The following is a 20198-nucleotide window of genomic DNA, read 5'->3' as shown; positions in this document are numbered from 1 at the left end:
GTAGGTCATTTACTACTTTCACCAGTGCTGTCTCAGTGCTATGATGAGGTCTAAATCCTGACTGATACATTTCATGGATGTTATTCCTGTGTAAATATGAGCATAACTGCTGTGCCACAGCTTTTTCTAGGATCTTGGAGATAAAGGGGAGGTTTGATATTGGCCAATAATTGGACAGCTGACAGGGATCAAGGTCAGGTTTTTTAATCAGGGGTTTCATAATTGCTAGTTTAAAGGTTTTGGGTACATAGCCAATCCTAAGAGAAGAATTTATTATTTGTATAAGCGGTTCAGTTACTTCAGGTATTATCTGTTTGAATAGACGTGTAGGTAAGGAATCTAGTACACAAGTTGAGGATTTTGATGCAGAGATTAATGAAAGTAATTCGATTTCTCTAAGCGGAGTAAAACATTCTAATTGCTGATCTGATAGTTATATTGTTAACTACAGGATCACCTAAATCAGGGGTGTCAAACCTGATCCATAAAGGGCCTTGTGGCTGCAGGTTTTCATTCCAGCCATGCAGCAGCACACCTGACTTGGCTCATTCAATCAACTGAACTGTCTTCACACAGTCAAATACTTGCAGCCACACCCACCCTTGATTAAAGGGTGGGTGTGTCAGTTGATTGAATAAGCCAAATCAGGGTGCTGCTGCATGGCTGGAATGAAAACCTGCAGCCACACGGCCCTTTATGGATCAGGTTTGACACCCCTGACCTAAATTGTCTGACCTTAAATTAGTAGTTTGAATTTTTTGTCAGATATTTTCAATTTTGTCATTGAAAAATTCATGAAGTCATTGCTACTACAGTACATACTGCAGGTGTGCATGTGTCTATGGTGGTCTTATACCTGGTTAACTTTGCTACAGTATTAAATAGGAATTTAGGATTATTTTTGTTATCTTCTATTAGGGTGGAGAGATATGTTGATCTAGCAGCACTAAGAGCTTTTCTATACTTTAGGAAACTCTCCAAGCTAATTTGAATGCTACCAATTTTGTTTGATACCATTTATGTTCCAATTTTCGAGTGGTCTGTTTTTAAGTGCGAGTGTCATCGTTATACCAGGGTGCTAATTTTTTCTCTCTGATCATTTTCCTTTTAAGAGGAGCTACATTATCTAAAGCAGGGGTGGGGAACGTCCAGCCTCCGGGCCATATACGGCCCGTGAGACCGTTTGATCTGGCCCACAAGATGATTCATAATTACTCACACAGAAAAAAAAATTAAATCAGGAAAAAATGAGACCGCAATTAATAAAATAGGCGAGTGGTTGCCTTTCTGGGCCAAGGTCAGGGTCCTGAACCCCACACGAGCAGAGCGTGGTCATGCGCGGTCTTGTCATGTCATTTAGCGGGCATAGACAGACTGTTTAACGATTTCACCAAAACGCACCATGGCAAGGATGAAGAGAAGGGTAGATGCGGAATGTCGCACTTTTCAGGAAAAATGGACAAGCCAGTTTGCTTAGTTTGTGAGGACACCCTTGCAGTGATGAAAAAGGCTAATCTGTCGCGTCATTACAGCACCAAACACGCCAAACTGGACGAGCTGAAAGGATAAGTGCACGTGGATAATATTAATGCTCTTCGGCAGAGTTTGGGTTCCTAACAAGCAATATTTACCTCAAGGTAGCCAAGAAAACATTACACAGGCTAGTTTTGTGGTAAGTGAGTTAATCGCTAAGAAATTGAAACCACATTCAGAAGGGGAGTTTGTGAAGGCGTGCCTTGTCGCTGCCACGGAACTGCTCGCACCAGACAAAGTGAAACTTTTACAAAGTGTCAGTTTGTCTCGAAGAACCGTCTCTGATCAGATTACTGACATGGCACAAGACACTGAGAAAACATTGAAATATACTGCAAGGGATTTTCAGTTTTTCTCTTTAGCCTGCGACGAGACAACAGACATCACAAATACTGCCCAACTCGCCATTTTTGTGCGTGGTATTACAGCAGAGTTTGATACGCGGGAGGAAATGCTGTCTTTGCAAGCCATGCATGGCACTACCAAAGGTGAGGATTTGTTTGAGCTTCAAAGCAATGATGAGCTCAAAGCTAGGTACAACAACCTTCCTCTGCTTGAGTTCTACAAACTGTATGTGCATCCTGAGGATTTTCCCACTCTGAGACATGCACTGAAGTTTGCATCACTGTTTGGGACAACCTACTGCTGTGAGCAGTTCTTCTCAAAACTGACCCTTGCAAAGAATCAGTTCCGCTCAAGACTGACTGACCCAAACCTGTAAAACCAGCTGCGAGTAGCATCGTCATCTGTATCATCTGACATCAGATGCCTCGCCAAAGAGAAGCAGTTCCGGCCTTCACATTAGATTGGCCAGATATAATAATAATTGGTAAAATATTATTATATTGGAGCATCTTCAGCACATAAAATGCTCAAAGTGCTTTACATCAGTACATATAAAATCAATAAGAACACAAGACTAAAAACAGAGTATTAAAACAGTAAGAGGAGGATAAAATTTAAAAAGAAAATGGGAAGATTGTTATGGGTGGTGGAGGTGAAGTTTGGATCCAGAAGCAGAAAAACGCACAACAGACAGTAATCCAATAAATAAAGTGATTTAATCCAGGGGGAAAAAGGGCGTGGCAAAAAGGTAGCAAAACGGGACAAAAACACAAATGGCAAAAATAGTCTGGGAAACGAGACAAAAACACGAGACAGGTGAGGACAAACACTAAAGCAAAAAACCATGAACAAGAAAAAATAATTGGTGCAAAAAGCATGAACTAGAAAAATAGCTAGAGGGAAAAACCATGAAAAGCATGAACAGCACAGAAACAGCTAGAGAAAACAAACGAGACGTTCTGGCAAAGTCAGAGTCTGCGAACGGCCTTTAAATAAGCAACAGTGAAAACCAGGAAGTGAGTTCAGGTGGGATGGAATTCCCGTCCCGGATCCGAATTGGTGCTGGTGTGGGAGAGCCATAATCTCCGGAGTGGATGTCCGGGGCGGAGCATGACAAAGATTAAAAAGGGATAAAACAAAGTTACACCAATAAGGTTACTTTTTATTTGAATAGCATGAAAGAAAGCTAAAATAAATGGGCTGCATCTTAAAATTTTCAGCAGAGGTTATGGGTTAAAAAATTTTAGTTTGGCCCCCATAGGATGTTATAAAACTCGAAATGGCCCTTGATAGGAAAAAGGTTCCCCACCCCGATCTAAAGTATAGCGGAACGTTGACTCTAAGCATTCAGTTGCCTGATCAAGTTCTGCGGGGGCTGACAGTGACCCAATCAAAGTTGATAACTCTGGGAGATCATTTATTAAGCTCTGTGCAGGAGTTGACGTGAATGTATGTTTAATACAATAGCATGGTGAAGTGCATATATTATTGCTCAGACATATTTTGAATGAGATGAGACAATGATCTGAGATAACTTCAGACTGTGAAAATGTGACTATATTTTCTATGTTTACCCTGAATGTTAGTATTAGATCGAGGGTGTGACCACCATTATGGGTCGGTCCTATGACACTGATTAACCCCTACTGAATCTAAAATGGACACAAATGCTGTTTTCAAAGGGTCTTCTGGGTTGTCAAAGTGAATATTAAAATCTCCGACAACTAAAGCTTTGTCTAAGGAAATAACCAGGTCTGAGATAAAATCTGCAAATTCAGAAAGAAACTCAGAATATGGCCCCGGGGGCCTATAAATAATAAGTCACGGAATTGACTGGGTAGACTTATTTTTCGAGGCTATATACATTATATTAGTGTGAAGAACTTCAAATGTATTACATTTGTAACCGGGTTTGTGTGTTACACCTAGATAATCATTATAAATAACCGCGACGCCTCCTCCTGTGCCATTCATTTGGCTTAATCCATATTTCTGTTAAACACAGTACATTAAACTCCTGATCAGTAATAAGTTCGTTAACCAAGAGTGCTTTAGATGTAAGAAATCTACAACCATATTTGTAATACAAAAATATTGTAATATTTAATAGCCCCACCTTTCGATCAAATGTGCTGGCAGCTGCTGTACAGTTAAGTATGATCTAATTTTATATTGATTAGGTTACTGGAACAAACTCTCTGAGTAGTTCTACTTTTTTGTTTAGCTCGGGGAACAGACACCGTCTCGATTTAGTGGACCCTGAGTGACGACTCTGTGCAGCTAGTAGACAGTCGGTTTAGCCTGTTCATCTGCTCCCTAGCCTTGGCTCTGGATTGTCAGAAGTTAACTAGACCTGTTCTGAGACTATGCAAGAAATGAGAGCAGCACCTTCCCGAGTGGGATAGATACCGTCCCGCCCTAACAGGCCAGCAGTGCCCTCAAAATTAGTCCAATTACCTGTAAAGCCCACACTGTTTTCAGAACACCACCTGGACAACCAGCAGTTCAGTGACCATAACCTGCTGTAAGCTATATTGCCATACTGCATTGGGATGGGGCCAGAGCATACTACAGCATTGGACATCGCCTTTGTTAATTTAAACACCTCTACAAAGTTACTCTCAGTGACCTCAGATTGACGAAGGCATATATCATTAGCTCCTACATGGATAACTATCTTTGAGATCCTGTGCTTGCCTAGGACCCTAATGGCCCTTTTCCACTACCCTTTTTCAGCTCACTTCAGCTCACTTCAGCCCGACACGGCTCACGTTTCGACTACCTCAGAGCAGCACGACTCAGCTCACTTCAGCCTTACTCAGCACCCAAAACTCGCACGGTTTTGGAGTGGGGCTGAAGCAAGCCAAACCGAGCCGAGTGGGGCTAGGGGCGTGAGGAGACACTCCCCTGTGCACTGATTGGTGAGGAGGAGTGTCCTCACATGCCCACACACGCCCCGCGAGCACGCTGGGATCTGTAAACACCATAAACCCGGAAGAAGAAGAATTACGAATTACGAGAATTTCTGAAGCCTTATGCGCCTCGCCTCATCTATACGCTCTTGCCAGTATCTGTTGGCGTTGTCGGTGACAACAAGCCACAGCACCAAGACCAGCAACACTAACGACTCCATGTCCTCCATGTTTATTGTTTACTATCCGGGTCGTGAGACTACCGTTTAAAAGGTCACTGATGTCACTGTTTGCGCCGCCTAACAACATCACGTGACATCCACCCACTTTCGCTAACTCCACCCAATGTGTCCACCCACTTCCAGCCAGCACGGTTCAGCGCGGTTGTAGTCGAAATGCAACCCCAACAGCCCCACTCAGCTCGACTCAGCCTAACAGCACCGCACGGCTCAGCCCAACTCAGCCGCGTTGGTAGTGGAAAAGCAGCATAAGATTACCTGCTATGTCCGGTGCCCTGGCTCCCAGTATACACCTGACTAAAGCTGCTGGTGCCCCTAAAGGCCGAGCTAATTTCACGTGCCGTATGATAGAGTCCCCTACACCCAGAGCTCTTTCAGGTTTCTCAGCCAGTGCATCACTAAGGAGAGCAAACCCATTTGACACATGAAGCGGAGAGGACTGGTGCTCCCATAGGTGAGCCTCAGCAGTAGCTTTGGCTCTACGCTTATGCAGCTGAGTCGTCACCCATTCGCCCCGCTGTGAGGACTCTAATGCTGGAGTTGGGGGGATTATTAACTCCACCTAGGGCATCCAGACTTTCCCCTGCAGAAACTACACTGTTCTTATTCTCACAAGCCTTCTCTAAAGACTGGATACACATTTCTAAAAATGCAGTGTTCTCCATCAGAGAGCTAACTAATCTGCACTTATCACAAATAAAGCTACCACTAGCGATGGAGGAAGAATGACTAAGCATCCTGCATTCAGCACACTGAACAAGCTGAAGGTGTGTCATGATGAAAGGATTCACGTACCTTAATCGAGGATCTGTTGATATTAAAACAGATCCGATGTGGATGGCCTCCACTTGTGTTTACACAGGAGGAAAAAAATCCCCTACTGCATTCCAGCATAAGAACCTTATCCCATCTGTGAAACATAGTGGTGGTAGTATCATGGTTTGGGCCTGTTTTGCTGCATCTGGACCAGGATGGCTTGCCATCATTGATGGAACAATGAATTCTGAATTATACCAGTGAATTCTAAAGGAAAATGTCAGGACATCTGTCCATGAACTGAATCTCAAGAGAAGGTGGGTCATGCAGCAAGACAACGACCTGAAGCACACAAGTCATTCTACCAAAGAATGGTTAAAGAAGAATAAAGTTAATGTTTTGGAATGGCCAAGTCAAAGTCCTGACCTTAATCCAATCGAAATGTTGTGGAAGGACCTGAAGCGAGTAGTTCATGTGAGGAAACCCACCAACATCCCAGAGTTGAAGCTGTTCTGTACAGAGGAATGGGCTAAAATTCCTCCAAGCTGGTGTGCAAGACTGATCAACAGTTACCAGAAACATTTAGTTGCAGTTATTGCTGCACGAGGGGGTCACACCAGATACTGAAAGCAAAGGTTCACATAATTTTGCCACTCACAGAAATGTAATATTGGATCATTTTCCTCAATAAATGACCAAGTATAATATTTTTGTCTCATTTGTTTAACTGGGTTCTCTTTATCTACTTTTAGGACTTCTGTGAAAATCTGATGTTTTAGGTCATATTTATGCAGAATTATAGAAAATTTGAAAGTGTTCACAAACTTTCAAGCACCACTGTAGAGACAAACAACCATGCACACTCACATTCACACCTACGGTGTTAGGGTGGGTGGAGGTATGGTGAAGTTAGGATCCACAAGCAGAACACAGACAGTAATCCAATAAATATGATTATTTCAGGGGAAAAAAGGGCGTGGCAAAAAGATAAACAAACAGGACAAAAAACAAATGGCAAAAATAGTCTGGACAAAATAAGACAAACAACTTGACAAAAACATGAGACAAGCAAAGACAAAAACACTGGTGCAAAAAAAAAAAACGAACAAGAAAAGACCCTTAGTGCAAGAAACCATGAATCTGAAATAACCCCTAGTGCAAAAAACACCATGAACCAGAAGAGTGTTAGTGCAAAAACCATGAACAAGAAAAAGTCACTAGACAGAATAACCATGAACAGTAAGAGAGGCACAGAAACAGCTAAAGAAGCAAACGAGACATTCTAGCAAAGTCTGAATCTGAAAACGGCTTATTTATACACAGCAGTGAAAACCAGGAAGTGAATACAGGTGAGAGGGAATTCCTGTCCCGTATCCGGATCAGCGCTGGCTTGAGAGATCCATAATCTCTGGAGTGGATGTCCGGGGCGGAGCATGACATACAGTCAATTTAGAACCACCAATTAACCTACATGTCTTTGGACTGTGGGGAAAACCGGAGCACCTGGAAGAAACCCATGCAGACACAGGGAGAACATGCAAACTGCACATACAGTGGTTCTTGAAAGTTTGTGAACCCTTTAGAATTTTCTATATTTCTGCATAAATATGACCTAAAACATCATCAGATTTTCACACAAGTCCTAAAAGTAGATAAAGAGAACCCAGTTTAACAAATGAGACAAAAATATTATACTTGGTCATTTATTTATTGAGGAAAATGATCCAATATTACATATCTGTGACTGGCAAAAGTATGTGAACCTTTGCGTTCAGTATCTGGTGTGACTCCCTTGTGCAGCAATAACTGCAAATAAATGTTTCCGGTAACTGTCGATCAGTTCTCTACACTGGCTTGGAGGAATTTTAGCCCATTCCTCTGTACAGAACAGCTTCAACTCTGGGATGTTGGTGGGTTTCCTCACATTTCAGGTCCTTCCACAACATTTCAATTGGATTAAGTTCAGGACATTGATTTGGCCGTTCCAAAACATTAACTTTATTCTTCTTTAACCATTCTTTGGTAGAACGACTTGTGTGCTTAGGGTCATTGTCTTGCTGTATGACCTACCTTCTCTTGAGATTCAATTCATGGACAGATGTCCTGACATTTTCCTTTAGAATTCACTGGCATAATTCAGAACTCATTGTTCCATCAATGATGGCAAGCCATCCTGGCCCAGATGCAGCAAAACAGGCCCAAACCATGATACTACCACCACCATGTTTCACAGATGGGATAAGTTTCTTATGCTGGAATGCAGTGTTTTCCTTTCTCCAAACATAATGCTTCTCATTTCAACCAAAAAGTTCTATTTTGGTCCCATCCATCCACAAAATTTTTTCCAATAGCCTTCTGGCTTGTCCACATGATCTTTAGCAAACTGCGAATGAGGTGCAATGTTCTTTTTGGAGAGCAATAGCCTTGCAACCCTGTCATGCACACCATTGTTGTTCAGTGTTCTCCTGATGGTGGACTCATGAATATTAACATTAGCCAATGTGAGAGAGGCCTTCAGTTGCTTAGAAGTTACTCTGGGGTCCTCTGTGACCTCGCCGACTATTACACGCCTTGCTCTTGGAGTGATCTTTGTTGGTCGACCACTCCTGGGGAGGGTAACAATGGTCTTGAATTTCTTCCATTTGTACACAGCATGTCTGACTGTGGATTGGTGGAGTCCAAACTCTTTAGAGATGGTTTTGTAACCTTTTCCAGCCTGATGAGCATCAACAACGCTTTTTCTGAGGTCCTCAGAAATCTCCTTTGTTCGTACCATAATACACTTCCATAAACGTGTTGTGAAGATGAGACTTTGATAGATCCCTGTTCTTTAAATAAAACAGGGTGCCCACTCACACCTGATTGTAATCCCATTGATTGAAATCACCTGACTCTAATTTCACCTTCAAATTAACTGCTAATCCTAGAGGTTCATATACTTTTGACACTCACAGATATGTAATATTGGATCATTTTTCTCAAGAAATAAATGACCAAGTACAATATTTTTGCCTCATTTGTTGAACTGGGCTCTCTTTATCTACTTTTAGGACTTGTGTGAAAATCTGATGATGTTTTAGGTCATATTTATGCAGAAATATGGAAAATTCTAAAGGGTTCACAAACTTTAAAGCACCACTGTAGAAAGGCCCCTGTCGGCCAATGGGCTAGAACCCAGAACCTTCTTGCTGTGAGGCGACAGTGCTAACCACTACACCACCATGCTGCCCTCACATTTAACATGTGGTTGTGAAATGCTTCTATTTGTATCTGCACTCGATTGGCTAAAATATATATTTTTTCTCTTTGCAGGAGATAATCGCTATCCTCTGAGAAAGTGGCTGATGACCCCAGTGCCGAATCCCAAGACTCCGGCAGATTACCGCTACAACCTGGCTCATATGACCACGCACGAGATCGTAGACCGCACGTTCCGTGCTCTCCAGACACGCTTCCGGTGTTTGGATGGAGCAAAAGGCTATCTGCAGTACTCGCCTGAGAAGTGTTCTCACATCATCCAAGCATGCTGCGTTCTCCATAATGTCTCACTGCAGTCCGGACTGGATGCCTGGACTTTTGAGAGGACTGAGGCCACTGACCAATCAGATGAGAGCAATGATCCAACAGAACAAGTGGACTTGGAGGCACTGAGAGTCCGACAGGAACTGATCCAGAATCACTTTAGCTAAAGCTGAGCTGGGACGGAGCCACAGAGCAGGCATGATGTCTTGGACTGAAGAGGGCACTGTGTATTTTCTTAAGACTTGACAATTTAGAAGTGACTGGAGGCACCTAACAGGAACCTAAACATCTTTGTGATTTGTGCTTGGTATTTGTAGTAAAGATGTAAACAAATATGACTATGGATTGAACAGACAATTCGTACTGAATAAATACAAATACACATGCCAGTGGGTGCAGTATTTGTGGTTTGTTTGTTTTTATGCCCCACTGGCCGAAAGGCCTGAAGGGGGATTATGTCGTGGCGATGTCCGTCCGTCCCGGGAAGGGTACTCACCTTCTGAAATCAACTCCTCTCACAATTTTTGGAGGAATTTCACAAAACTTGGCAGGATTCTTTGTTATATGTAGGTACTACACAGATTGTAATTTTGTTAAATTCAGTCACATTTTTCCAGAGTTACAGCCCTTGATTAACAAAATTAACTTTGACGATTTCATGAGAGTGTGTTTTCCTTCTGAAATCAACTCCTCTCACAGTTTTTGGAGGAATTTCACGAAACTTGGCAAAAGGCATTGTTATATGTCGGTAGTACGCATATTGTTATTTTGTGCAATTCGGTCACATTTTACCAGAGTTGTGGCCCTTGATTTACAACCTTGTACTTTGACAATTTCATGAAGGTGTGCTTGCCTTCTGACATCAACTCCCCTCACAATTTTTGGATGAATTTCTCGAAGCTTGGCAAAAGGCCTTGTTATATGATGGTAATATGCATATTGCGATTTAATTTAGTTTGTGAAAATTTTACCAGAGTTTTGACCCTTGATTAAATAGCTTGGACTTTGACAATTTCATGAGGGTGTACGTTCTTCTGAAATCGACTCCTCTCACAATTTGTGGAAGAATTTCACCAAACTTGGCTTTGTTATATGACACTTGTACGCATATTGAAATTTCTTTTAATTTGGGCAAATTTGACCAGAGTTATGCCCTTAATTAACAAACTTGTACTTTGGCAATTTCATCAACGTGTGCTTGATTTCTGATATCAACTTCCCTCACAATTTTTATCCACCACTGGCCAAAAGACCCAAAGGGGGATAATGTAGTGGCGATGTCCGTCCGTCCATCCCTCCTTCCCTCCCAGGAAGGGTACTCACCTTCTGAAATCAACTCCTCTCACAATTTTTGGAGGAATTTCATAAAACTCAACAGGATTCTTTGGTATACGTCAGTAATACGCATATTGCAATTCCGTTTAATTCAGTCAAATTTTACCAGAGTTATGGCATACAGTGGTGCTTGAAAGTTTGTGAACCCTTTAGAATTTTCTATATTTCTGCATAAATATGTGTTAAGGGTGGCGAGATGAGGTGCGAGATTAAGATCCAGAAGCAGAACACAGACAGTAATTCAATAAATAAGGTGATTTAATCCAGGGAAAAGGGCGTGGCAAAAAGGTAAATAAACAGGATGAAAAAACAAATAGCAAAATAGTCCAGGTGCAAAGAGACAAAAAACTTTGACAAAACAAGGCAGGCAAGGGCAAAAAATGCTAGTGCATAAAAAAAACTTAAACAAGAAAAAACCGCTACAGGGAAAACAATCATCAGATTTTCACACAAGTCCTAAAAGTAGATAAAAAGAATCCAGTTAAACAAATGAGACAAAAATATTATACTTGGTCATTTATGTATTGAGGAAAATGATCCAATATTACATATCTGTGAGTGGCAAAAGTATATGAACCTCTAGGATTAGCAGTTAATTTGAAGGTGAAATTAGAGTCAGGTGTTTTCAATCAATGGGATCAGTGGCGATCCTAGAGTGATTTACTCCCTGGGCGAAACCCCCTGCTGGCGGCCCATGCCCGTCTTTTTTTTTTTTCGGGGTTTTTTTTTTGGGACCGTTTTTTTTTTTCGCGCCCGTGCTCGTGCCGTCCCCCCCCCCTCCCCGCGATGCCGCCCCGGGCGGCTGCCCAGTCGGCCCGCCCCCAGGACCGCCCCTGAATGGGATGAAAATCAGGTGTGAGTGGGCGCCCTGTTTTATTTAAAGAACAGGGATCGATCAAAGTCTCATCTTCACAACACGTTTGTGGAAGTGTATCATGGCACGAAAAAAGGAGATTTCTGAGGATCTCAGAAAAAGCATTGTTGATGTTCATCAGGCTGGAAATGGTTACAAAACCGTATCTAAAAAGTTTGGACTCCACCAGTCCACAATCAGACAGATTGTGTACAAATGGAGGAAATTCAAGACCATTGTTACCCTCCCCAGGAGTGGTCGACCAACAAAGATCACTCCAAGAGTAATAGTAATAGCATGTAATAGTCGGCGAGGCCACAAAGGACCCCAGGGTAACTTCTAAGCAACTGAAGGCCTCTCTCACATTGGCTAATGTTAATGTGCATGAGTCCACTATCAGAAGAACACTGAACAACAATGGTGTGCATGGCAGGGTTGCAAGGAGAAGGCCACTGCTCTCCAAAAAGAACATTGCTGCTTGTCTGCAGTTTGCTAAAGAGCATGTGGACAAGCCAGAAGGCTATTGGAAAAATGTTTTGTGGATGGATGAGACCAAAATAGAACTTTTTGGTTGAAATGAGAAGCATTATGTTTGGAGAAAGGAAAACACTGCATTCCAGCATAAGAACCTTATCCCATCTGTGAAACATGGTGGTGGTAGTATCATGGTTTGGGCCTGTTTTACTGCATATGAGCCAGGGCAGCTTGCCATCACTGATGGAACAATGAATTCTGAATTATACCAGCAAATTCTAAAGGAAAATGTCAGGACATCTGTCCATGAACTGAATCTCATGAGAAGGTGGGTCATGCAGCAAGACAACGACCTTAAGCACACAAGTCGTTCTACCAAAGAATGGTTAAAGAAGAATAAAGTCAATGTTTTGGAATGGCCAAGTCAAAATCTTGACCTTAATCCAATCGAAATGTTGTGGAAGGACCTGAAGTGAGCAGTTCATGTGAGGAAACCCACCAACATCCGAGAGCTGAAGCTGTCCTGTATGGAGGAATAGACTAAAATTCCTCCAAGCCAGTGTGCAGGACTGATCAACAGTTACTGGACACGTTTAGTTGCAGTTATTGCTGCACAAAGGGGTCACACCAGATACTGAAAGCAAACGTTCACATACTTTTGCCACTCACAGATATGTAATATTGGATCATTTTCCTCAATAAATAAATGACCAAGTATAATATTTTTGTCTCATGTGTTTAACTGGGTTCTCTTTATCTATTTTTAGGACTTGTGTGAAAATCTGATGATGTTTTAGGTCATATTTTTGCAGAAATATAGAAAATTTTAAAGGGTTCACTAACTTTCAAGCACCACTGTAGTTCCCAGCGGGGGATATTGTGCTCTCAGAGCACTCTTGTTTAAGGAAGTTTATCAGAAACCTTCACGTTGTAAATAGATGTGTGTGTCAGGACTGAGATCCCCTCAAAAAAAAATGCACAAAATGATTTGAAACCATTCAAGCACTGGACAAGGCGGACCAATTCTTCTTCTCAGTTTTTTTAATGGGAAACAGTGGTGTGCACACATTTCTGAGTTATTTATAGAGTCACTGCTTCATATAGCTCACACAGACCACATGAAATACCACATAAAGGACCCCAGGTTGCAGCACTGCATGCCGGCTTTACAATATTAGTACATCTCAAACAATTAGAGTATCATGGAAAAGGTTTTTTTTTTTCATAATTTAATTAAAAAGGGAAACTTTAATATATTTTTATATTAATTACATGTAAAGTGAAATATTTCAAGTCTTTTATATAGAGCTTATAGCTCATGAAAATCAGAAATCCTGTATCTCAAATTATTAGAATATTTCCTAAGGTCGATCAAAAAAGGATTTAAAATACAGAAATGTCCAACTGCTGAAAAGTATGTTAATTTATACACTCAATACTTGGTTGGGGCTCCTTTACCATGAATTACTGCATCAGTGCAATGTGGTATGGAGGCACTCAGCCTGTGTAACTGCTGAGGTGTTATTGAAGCCCAAGTTGCTCTGATAGCGACCTTCAGCTCGTCTGTATTTTTGGGTCGGGTATTTTCTCATCTTACTTGTGACAATACCCTATAGATTTTCTCTGGGGTTCAGGTCAGATGAGTTGCCTGGCCAGTCAAGCACAGTAATATCATGGTCAGCAAACCATTTGGTAGTATTTTTGGCACTGTGGGCAGGTGCTAAGTTCTGATGGAAAAGGAAATTGGCATCTCCATAAAGCTTGTAAGCAAATGGAAGCATGAAGTGCTCTAAAATCTCCTGGTTGATGGCTGCGTTGACTTTGGACTTGATTAAACACAGTGGACCAACACCTGCAGATGACATGGCACCCCAAATCATCACAGACTGTGGAAACTTCACACGGGACTTCAAGCACCTCAGATTCTGTGCCTCTCGACTCTTCCTCCAGGCTCTATGACCTTGATTTCTAAATGAAATGTAAAATTTATTTTCATCTGAAAAAGGACTTTGGACCACTGAGCAACAGTCCAGTTCTTTCTCTCCTTAGCCCAGGTAAGACAATTCTGACATTGTGTCTGGTTCAGTAGTGGCTTGATATTAGGAATGTGACAGTTTCCTGAAGGTGTCTGTGTGTGGTGGCTCTTGATGCAGTGACACCAGCCTCAATCCACCCCTTGTGAAACTCTCCCAAGTTCTTGAATCGACTTTTCTTGACAATCCTCTCAAGGCTGCGGTCATCCCTGTTGCTTGTGCTCCTTTTCCAGTTAGCCTTTTCAGCAATGACCTTCTGTGGCTTACACTCCTTGTGGAGAGTGTCAATGATTGTCTTCCGAATAACTGTCAAGTCAGCAGTCTTCCCCATGATTGTGATTGTGTGTACTGAACTAGACCGAGAGGTACACTGTCATGCTCCGCCCCGGACATCCACTCCGGAGATTATGGATCTCTCACGCCAGCACCGATCTGGAGCTGGGACAGGAATTCATTCTCTCCTGAACTCACTTTCTGGTTTTCACTACTGTGTATAAATAGGCCGTTCTCAGACTCTATTTTTGCCAGAACGTCTCGTTTGTTTTCCTTAGCCGTTTCTGTGTCTTAATGGTTTTTCATGTTTTTTTCTCTCCAGTGGTTTTCCCTTGTTCATGGTTTTTTGCACTAGCTTTTTCTCATTTATGGCTTTTTGCACTAGCATTTTTTTCTTGTTCATGTTTTTTTGCACTAGTGTTTTTCTTGTCCTTGTCTGCCTCATTTGTTTTGTCAAGTTTTTGTCTCCTTTTTTACATGGACTATTTTTGCTACTTTTTCCCTGGATTAAAACCACCTCATTTATTGGATTACTGTCTGAGTTGTGTTCTGCTTTTGGATCCTATTTCACCACACCTCCACCACCCCTAACAGTACGTTCTGGCCAACATGGATCCAGCAGAACTGACCCATCTGAGAATGGCTATACAGCAGCAAGGGACTCTCCTTGGGACCTACCAACAAGACCTACAACAAATTACCCAGAACCTTGCCACCCTGTCCAATGCACTCAACCTTCTCACCACACAGATGCAGCGCTGTCAAGCCATGCCTACCCCTGCTCAGCCATCTCCTACTTCAGCTCCTGCCACCGCCTTTCTCCATGAACCGAGACTTCCAGCACCTCAGCCCTACAATGGAGAATCAGGTACTTGCAGATCGTTTTTGTCTCAATGTTCATCGATCCTAGAACTGCAACCTCTGGCCTTCCCCACAGAACGCTCCCGGGTAGCATATACAATAATGTTCCTCACCGGCAAGGCCAGAGAGTGGGGAACAGCAGTCTGGGATGCCAATGCATCCTTTTGTTCCAGTTTCAAGGATTTCTTCGAGGAGATGAGGCGAACATTTGACTGCTTTCTGTCCGGCCAGGAGGTGGCCAGAGAGCTCATGGAGCTGCAGCAGGGGTCCCGGTCTACCTCGGATTATGCCATCGAGTTCCGGACGTTGGCAGCTTCGTGCGGTTGGAACGAGAACACCCAGATTGACGCGTTCCTGCACGGCTTGTCCGACGCCATCAAGGATGAATTGGTATCGTGGGAACTGCCATCAGACCTCTCCAGCCTCATGGACCTTGCCAGCCTCATGGACCTTGCCAACCACATCGATACTCGGATCCAGCAATGGAGGAGACAGAAGAACCACCCCAGATTCACCTCCTCTCCACCTCCTGCCGCATCCGTCGAACCCATGCAGGTAGACCGGGTTCGGGTGTCAGCGGAGGAATGACATCGCTGGTGAAGCATGGGGGCCTGCTTCTACTGTGGTCAGCTGGGACACATCTCTCGAGCCTGCCCGCTAAAAGGACGAGCCCACCAGTGAATCAAGGGGTTCTGGTGAGCAACGCTCGGAACCAGTCCCCCGCTAATCGTCTGTTACTTCCTGTCATCATTATCCGTGACAACCAGCATCACCCCTCCAGGCCCTTGTCGACTCAGGGGCAGACAGGAACCTGATGTGCTCCGCCACTGCCAAGCATCTGGGAATCCCTCTACTTGCTCTTGACGTCCTGACACTCAATGGCACTGGCTTGACCAACATCACCCATCTTACCACCCCGTTCACCCTAAGGATTTCAGGTAACCACTCAGAAACCATCCAGCTAACAACCCCTACATACCCATCGTCGTAGGATTACCATGGTTAATGTAGCACAACCCCCACCTTAACTGGGCTGACAACACCATCCTAGGCTGGAGCCAGTCCTGCCTAGCTTCCTGTCTGAACGCTGCTCTGCCTTCCACCAAACCACCACAGCCTTCAGCCAGCGAGTTCCCCGACCTCTCTCATATGCCTTTGGAATATCTGGATCTCAAACTTGTTTTCAGCAAGACCCAAGCAGTATCCCTCCCTCCTCACAGACCCTATGACTGTGGAAACGACCTCCTACCCAGGACAGCGCCACCCAAAGGATGACTCTACTCTCTCTCTTCCGTCGAAAGGCAAGCCATGGAGAAGTACATCTCCAAATCTTTGCCAGCTGGGATCATCCGTCCTTCCTCTTCCCCAGCAGGGGCGGGATTCTTCTGTGTGGAAAAGGACAAGTCACTCCATCCCTGCATTTACTATCGGGGTCTCAACGTCATCACAGTCAAGAACCACTACCCACTACCGCTCATGACCATGGCCTTTGAACTACTCCAAGGAGCCACGGTATTCACCAAGCTAGATCTACACAATGCATACCATCTCGTCAGGATCAGGGAGGGGGACGAGTGGAAGACAGCCTTTAACACCACCACTGGTCACTATGAGTACCTCGTGGTCCCTTTCGGCCTGACCAATGTGTCCACAGTCTTCCAGGTACTCATTAATGACATCTTAAGGGATTTCCTAAACATCTTCGTTTTCATGTACCTGGATGACATCCTGATCTTCTCCCACTCCCTGGAGGAACATCGGGGTCACGTCCAGCAGGTCCTCCAGCGCCTGCTACAGAACAAGTTGTTCGTCAAGGCAGAAAAGAGCAAATTTCACCAGAGCTCTGTCTCGTTTCTGGGATTCATCATCTCCCCAGCAAGGATCCAGATGGACCCCCTCAAGCTTGAGGCAGTTTCCGATTGGCTCACCCCATCTTTGAGACGAGAGTTCCAGCGCTTCCTAGGATTTGCCAACTTCTACAGGCGCTTCATTCGCAACTTCAGCATGGTGGCCGGACCTCTCTCAGCCCTGACCTCGACCAAGGCCCAATTCAAGTGGGGGTAGGAAGCAGAGAAAGCCTTTTCCATGCTCAAGTACAGGTTTACCACAGCACCCATTCTCACCATACCCTATTCTACCAAGCAGTTTAATGCCGAGGTCGACGCTTCCGAGTCAGAGGTCAGAGCTATACTATCCCAGAGGGCCAGTGACAACAAGGTCCACTCATGCTCCTTCTTCTCCCACCGGTTATCCCCAGCCAAACAGAATTACGGCATCAGCAACCGAGAACTACTGACTGTTAAACCAGCCTTGGAGGAGTGGAGGCACTGGCTCGAGGAGTCGGAGCTCCCCTTCCTAGTCTGGACCGACCATAAGAATCTGGAGTACCTCAAGTCCGCCAAACGCCTTAATTCCCGTCAAGCCCATTGGTCTCTCTTCTCCCGGTTCAACTTCACGTTCTCCTACCGCCCAGGCTCCAAGAACAGCAAACCCGACACCCTGTCCAGGATGTTCTCTTCCCACCAAGAGGAGTCTAAGCCGCCCAAAACCATCCTTCCTCCACACTGCCTGGTGGGAGCCGCCATTCTAGAGGTTGAGACTCTCATGCAGAAGGCCCTGGAGCAGGACCCCGGTGAAGGTAACCCCAACAACATTCCTCCTAACCATCTGTTTGTTCCCTGTCTGGTGCGAACCCAGGTGCTGCAGTGTGGTCATGGCTCCAAGCTGGCCTGTCATCCGGGAGCCGCCCAAACCCTGGCACTCATCTAGCGGCGCTTTTGGTGGCCACCCATCAAGGAGGACATCCAGGAGTTTGTGGCAGCCTGCGACATATGCTCCTGGAACAAGACAACCAATCGACCCCTTGCTGGCTTGCTAAGATCCCTCCCGACTCCACATCGACCTTGGTCTCACATCGCCCTGGACTTCGTCACAGGACTCACCAACTCAGGTGGCGACACATGCATCCTCACGTTTCTCCAAGACCATCCATTGACGTTTCTCCAAGACCATCCATTTCATTCCTCTGCCCAAGCTGCCCTCAGCCAAAGAAACCACAGAATTACTCGTCCACCACGTTTTCCGCCTACATGGACTACCCACTGATATCGTTTCTGACCGGGGTCCTCAGTTCACTGCACAGTTCTGGAGGGCTTTCTGCAAACTCATCGCCTGTAGTCTCACCTCAGGCTTCCACCCACAGACCAACGGCCAGGCAGAACAGGTGAACCAGACTTTGGAGGTTGCACTCAGGTGCATGGCATCCAGGGATGCCAGTTCTTGGAGTAAGTACCTACCCTGGATCAAGTATGCTCATAACACTCTTCCTTCATTTGCCACAGGTCTCTCACCCTTGCAGTGCTCCCCAGGTTACCAACCACCACTCTTCCCCAACCAAGAGGAGGAGGTTGCCATACCCTCAGCCCAGATCTTCATACGCTACTGCAGGAGGATGTGGGCATTGGCCCGGAGAAGACTCATTTGCTCCGCCCTAGCATCCAAGTGGCAGGCCAACAAACGCCGCTCTAAGGCGCTCACTTACCGGGTGAGGCAATGAGTCATGCTCTCCACACGCCATTTGCCACTCAGAACCATCTCCTGCAAGCTGGCTCCCAGGTACCTAGGACCCTTCATCAAAAAGGTAATCAACCCATGTTCCATCAGACTGGCATTACCACTCACCATGTGACGCATCCACCCCACGTTCCACATGTCACAGCTTAAACCTCTGGTCTCTAGTTCTTTGCTCATCAATGGCGGCAAGGCCTACACAGTCAGAAACTGATGAAGGTGTGGCGGCGAGGCAGAGGACTCCAGTACCTGGTGGACTGGGAAGGTTACGGTCCCGAGGAGAGAAGTTGGGTTCCCGTCAGGTTCATTTTGGACCCAACCCTCATCTCTGACTTCCACCGGCAACACCCCGACGCTCTTCCTAAAGCACCTGGAGGCGCTTGTTGAAGGGGGGGTACTGTCATGCTCTGCCCCGGTCATCCACTCCGGAGATTATGGATCTCTCGCGCCAGTCCGGATCCGGGACAGGAATTCCTTCTCCCCTGAACTCACGTCCTGGTTTTCACTGCTGTGTATAAATAGGCCATTCTCAGACTCTGTTTTTGCCAGAATGTCTTGTTTGTTTTCCCTAGCCGTTTCTGTGCCTTAATGCTTTTTCATGGGTTTTTTCTCTCCAGTGTTTTTTCCCTTGTTCGTGGTTTTTTGCCCTAGTGTTTTTCTTGTCCTTGTCTGCCTCATTTGTTTTGTCAAGTTTTTGTCTCCTTTTTTTTACATGGACTATTTTGCTACTTTTTCCCTGGATTAAAACCACCTCATTTATTGGATTACTGTCTGAGTTGTGTTTTGCTTTTGGATCCTATTTCACCACGCCTCCACCACCCCTAACATATACAGTATTTATACTGTTTTACTCAAACTCAAAATGAAACATGCTAATATTTTGAGGATTTTTTTGTTGTTGGGTTGTTTTTTGTTTTTACTTTTTTGTGCTATAGGCTATAATTATGAAAAGTAAAATAGAAAAATGCTTGAAACATTTTAGTTTACGTGTAATGAGTCTAGAATATATTACATTTTCACTTTCTTAAATAGCTGATGGAAAATACTGAACATTTCATGATATTCTAATTGTTTGAGATGCATTAGTAGATAATGATAATATCCAGTGAACTTTTCTGATCTTTCTGGAATGTCACAAACCTAAAAGCAAATGTGATCAAATATTGACACATGAATTTTGTTGTCAGATATAAATAGCAATGTCTGGGAAAGACATTATTGTTTTGAAACATCATTCCAAATATCACCTTGCTTACTCAGTCACATTAAATATAAGAAATCTTGCCTGAATGTTCCACAGGAAATCTGGTTCAAGAGTTGAGTAAAATTATATATATATATTCTGCAAATTCGATTTATTATAATTTGTGAATAAAAATTATTTTCCCAGCAGCCTTTTTTTTTTTTCCAGGACATAGTGCTAGGATCCATACGGAAAATCTGGCCTGGATGACGCCCACTTCCATTTTGTTTTCAAATGTGAAAACATACT

The 20198-nt window shown here is 44.1% G+C and overlaps 1 protein-coding gene across 4 annotated transcripts in view; it reads left to right on the top strand.

The window, feature by feature from the left end:
* harbi1 (harbinger transposase derived 1) overlaps window positions 1-9696 on the top strand; it is a 34522-nt gene extending 24826 nt beyond the window's left edge. For all 4 annotated transcript variants that reach the window (XM_060912025.1, XM_060912026.1, XM_060912027.1 and 1 more), the window contains exon 3: window positions 9098-9696. In XM_060912025.1, coding sequence (XP_060768008.1) covers window positions 9098-9474 — 377 coding nt within the window. In that variant the 3' untranslated portion in view covers window positions 9475-9696. The remainder of the gene's footprint in view (window positions 1-9097) is intronic.
* The last annotated feature ends 10502 nt before the right edge of the window (window positions 9697-20198 follow it).

Source organism: Neoarius graeffei, chromosome 27 (assembly GCF_027579695.1).
Source record: "Neoarius graeffei isolate fNeoGra1 chromosome 27, fNeoGra1.pri, whole genome shotgun sequence".
In the NCBI taxonomy this organism is placed as follows: Eukaryota; Metazoa; Chordata; class Actinopteri; order Siluriformes; family Ariidae; genus Neoarius; species Neoarius graeffei.
The sequence above is the reverse complement of the archived record's forward strand: the minus strand, read 5'-3'. Positions and strand labels throughout refer to the sequence as shown.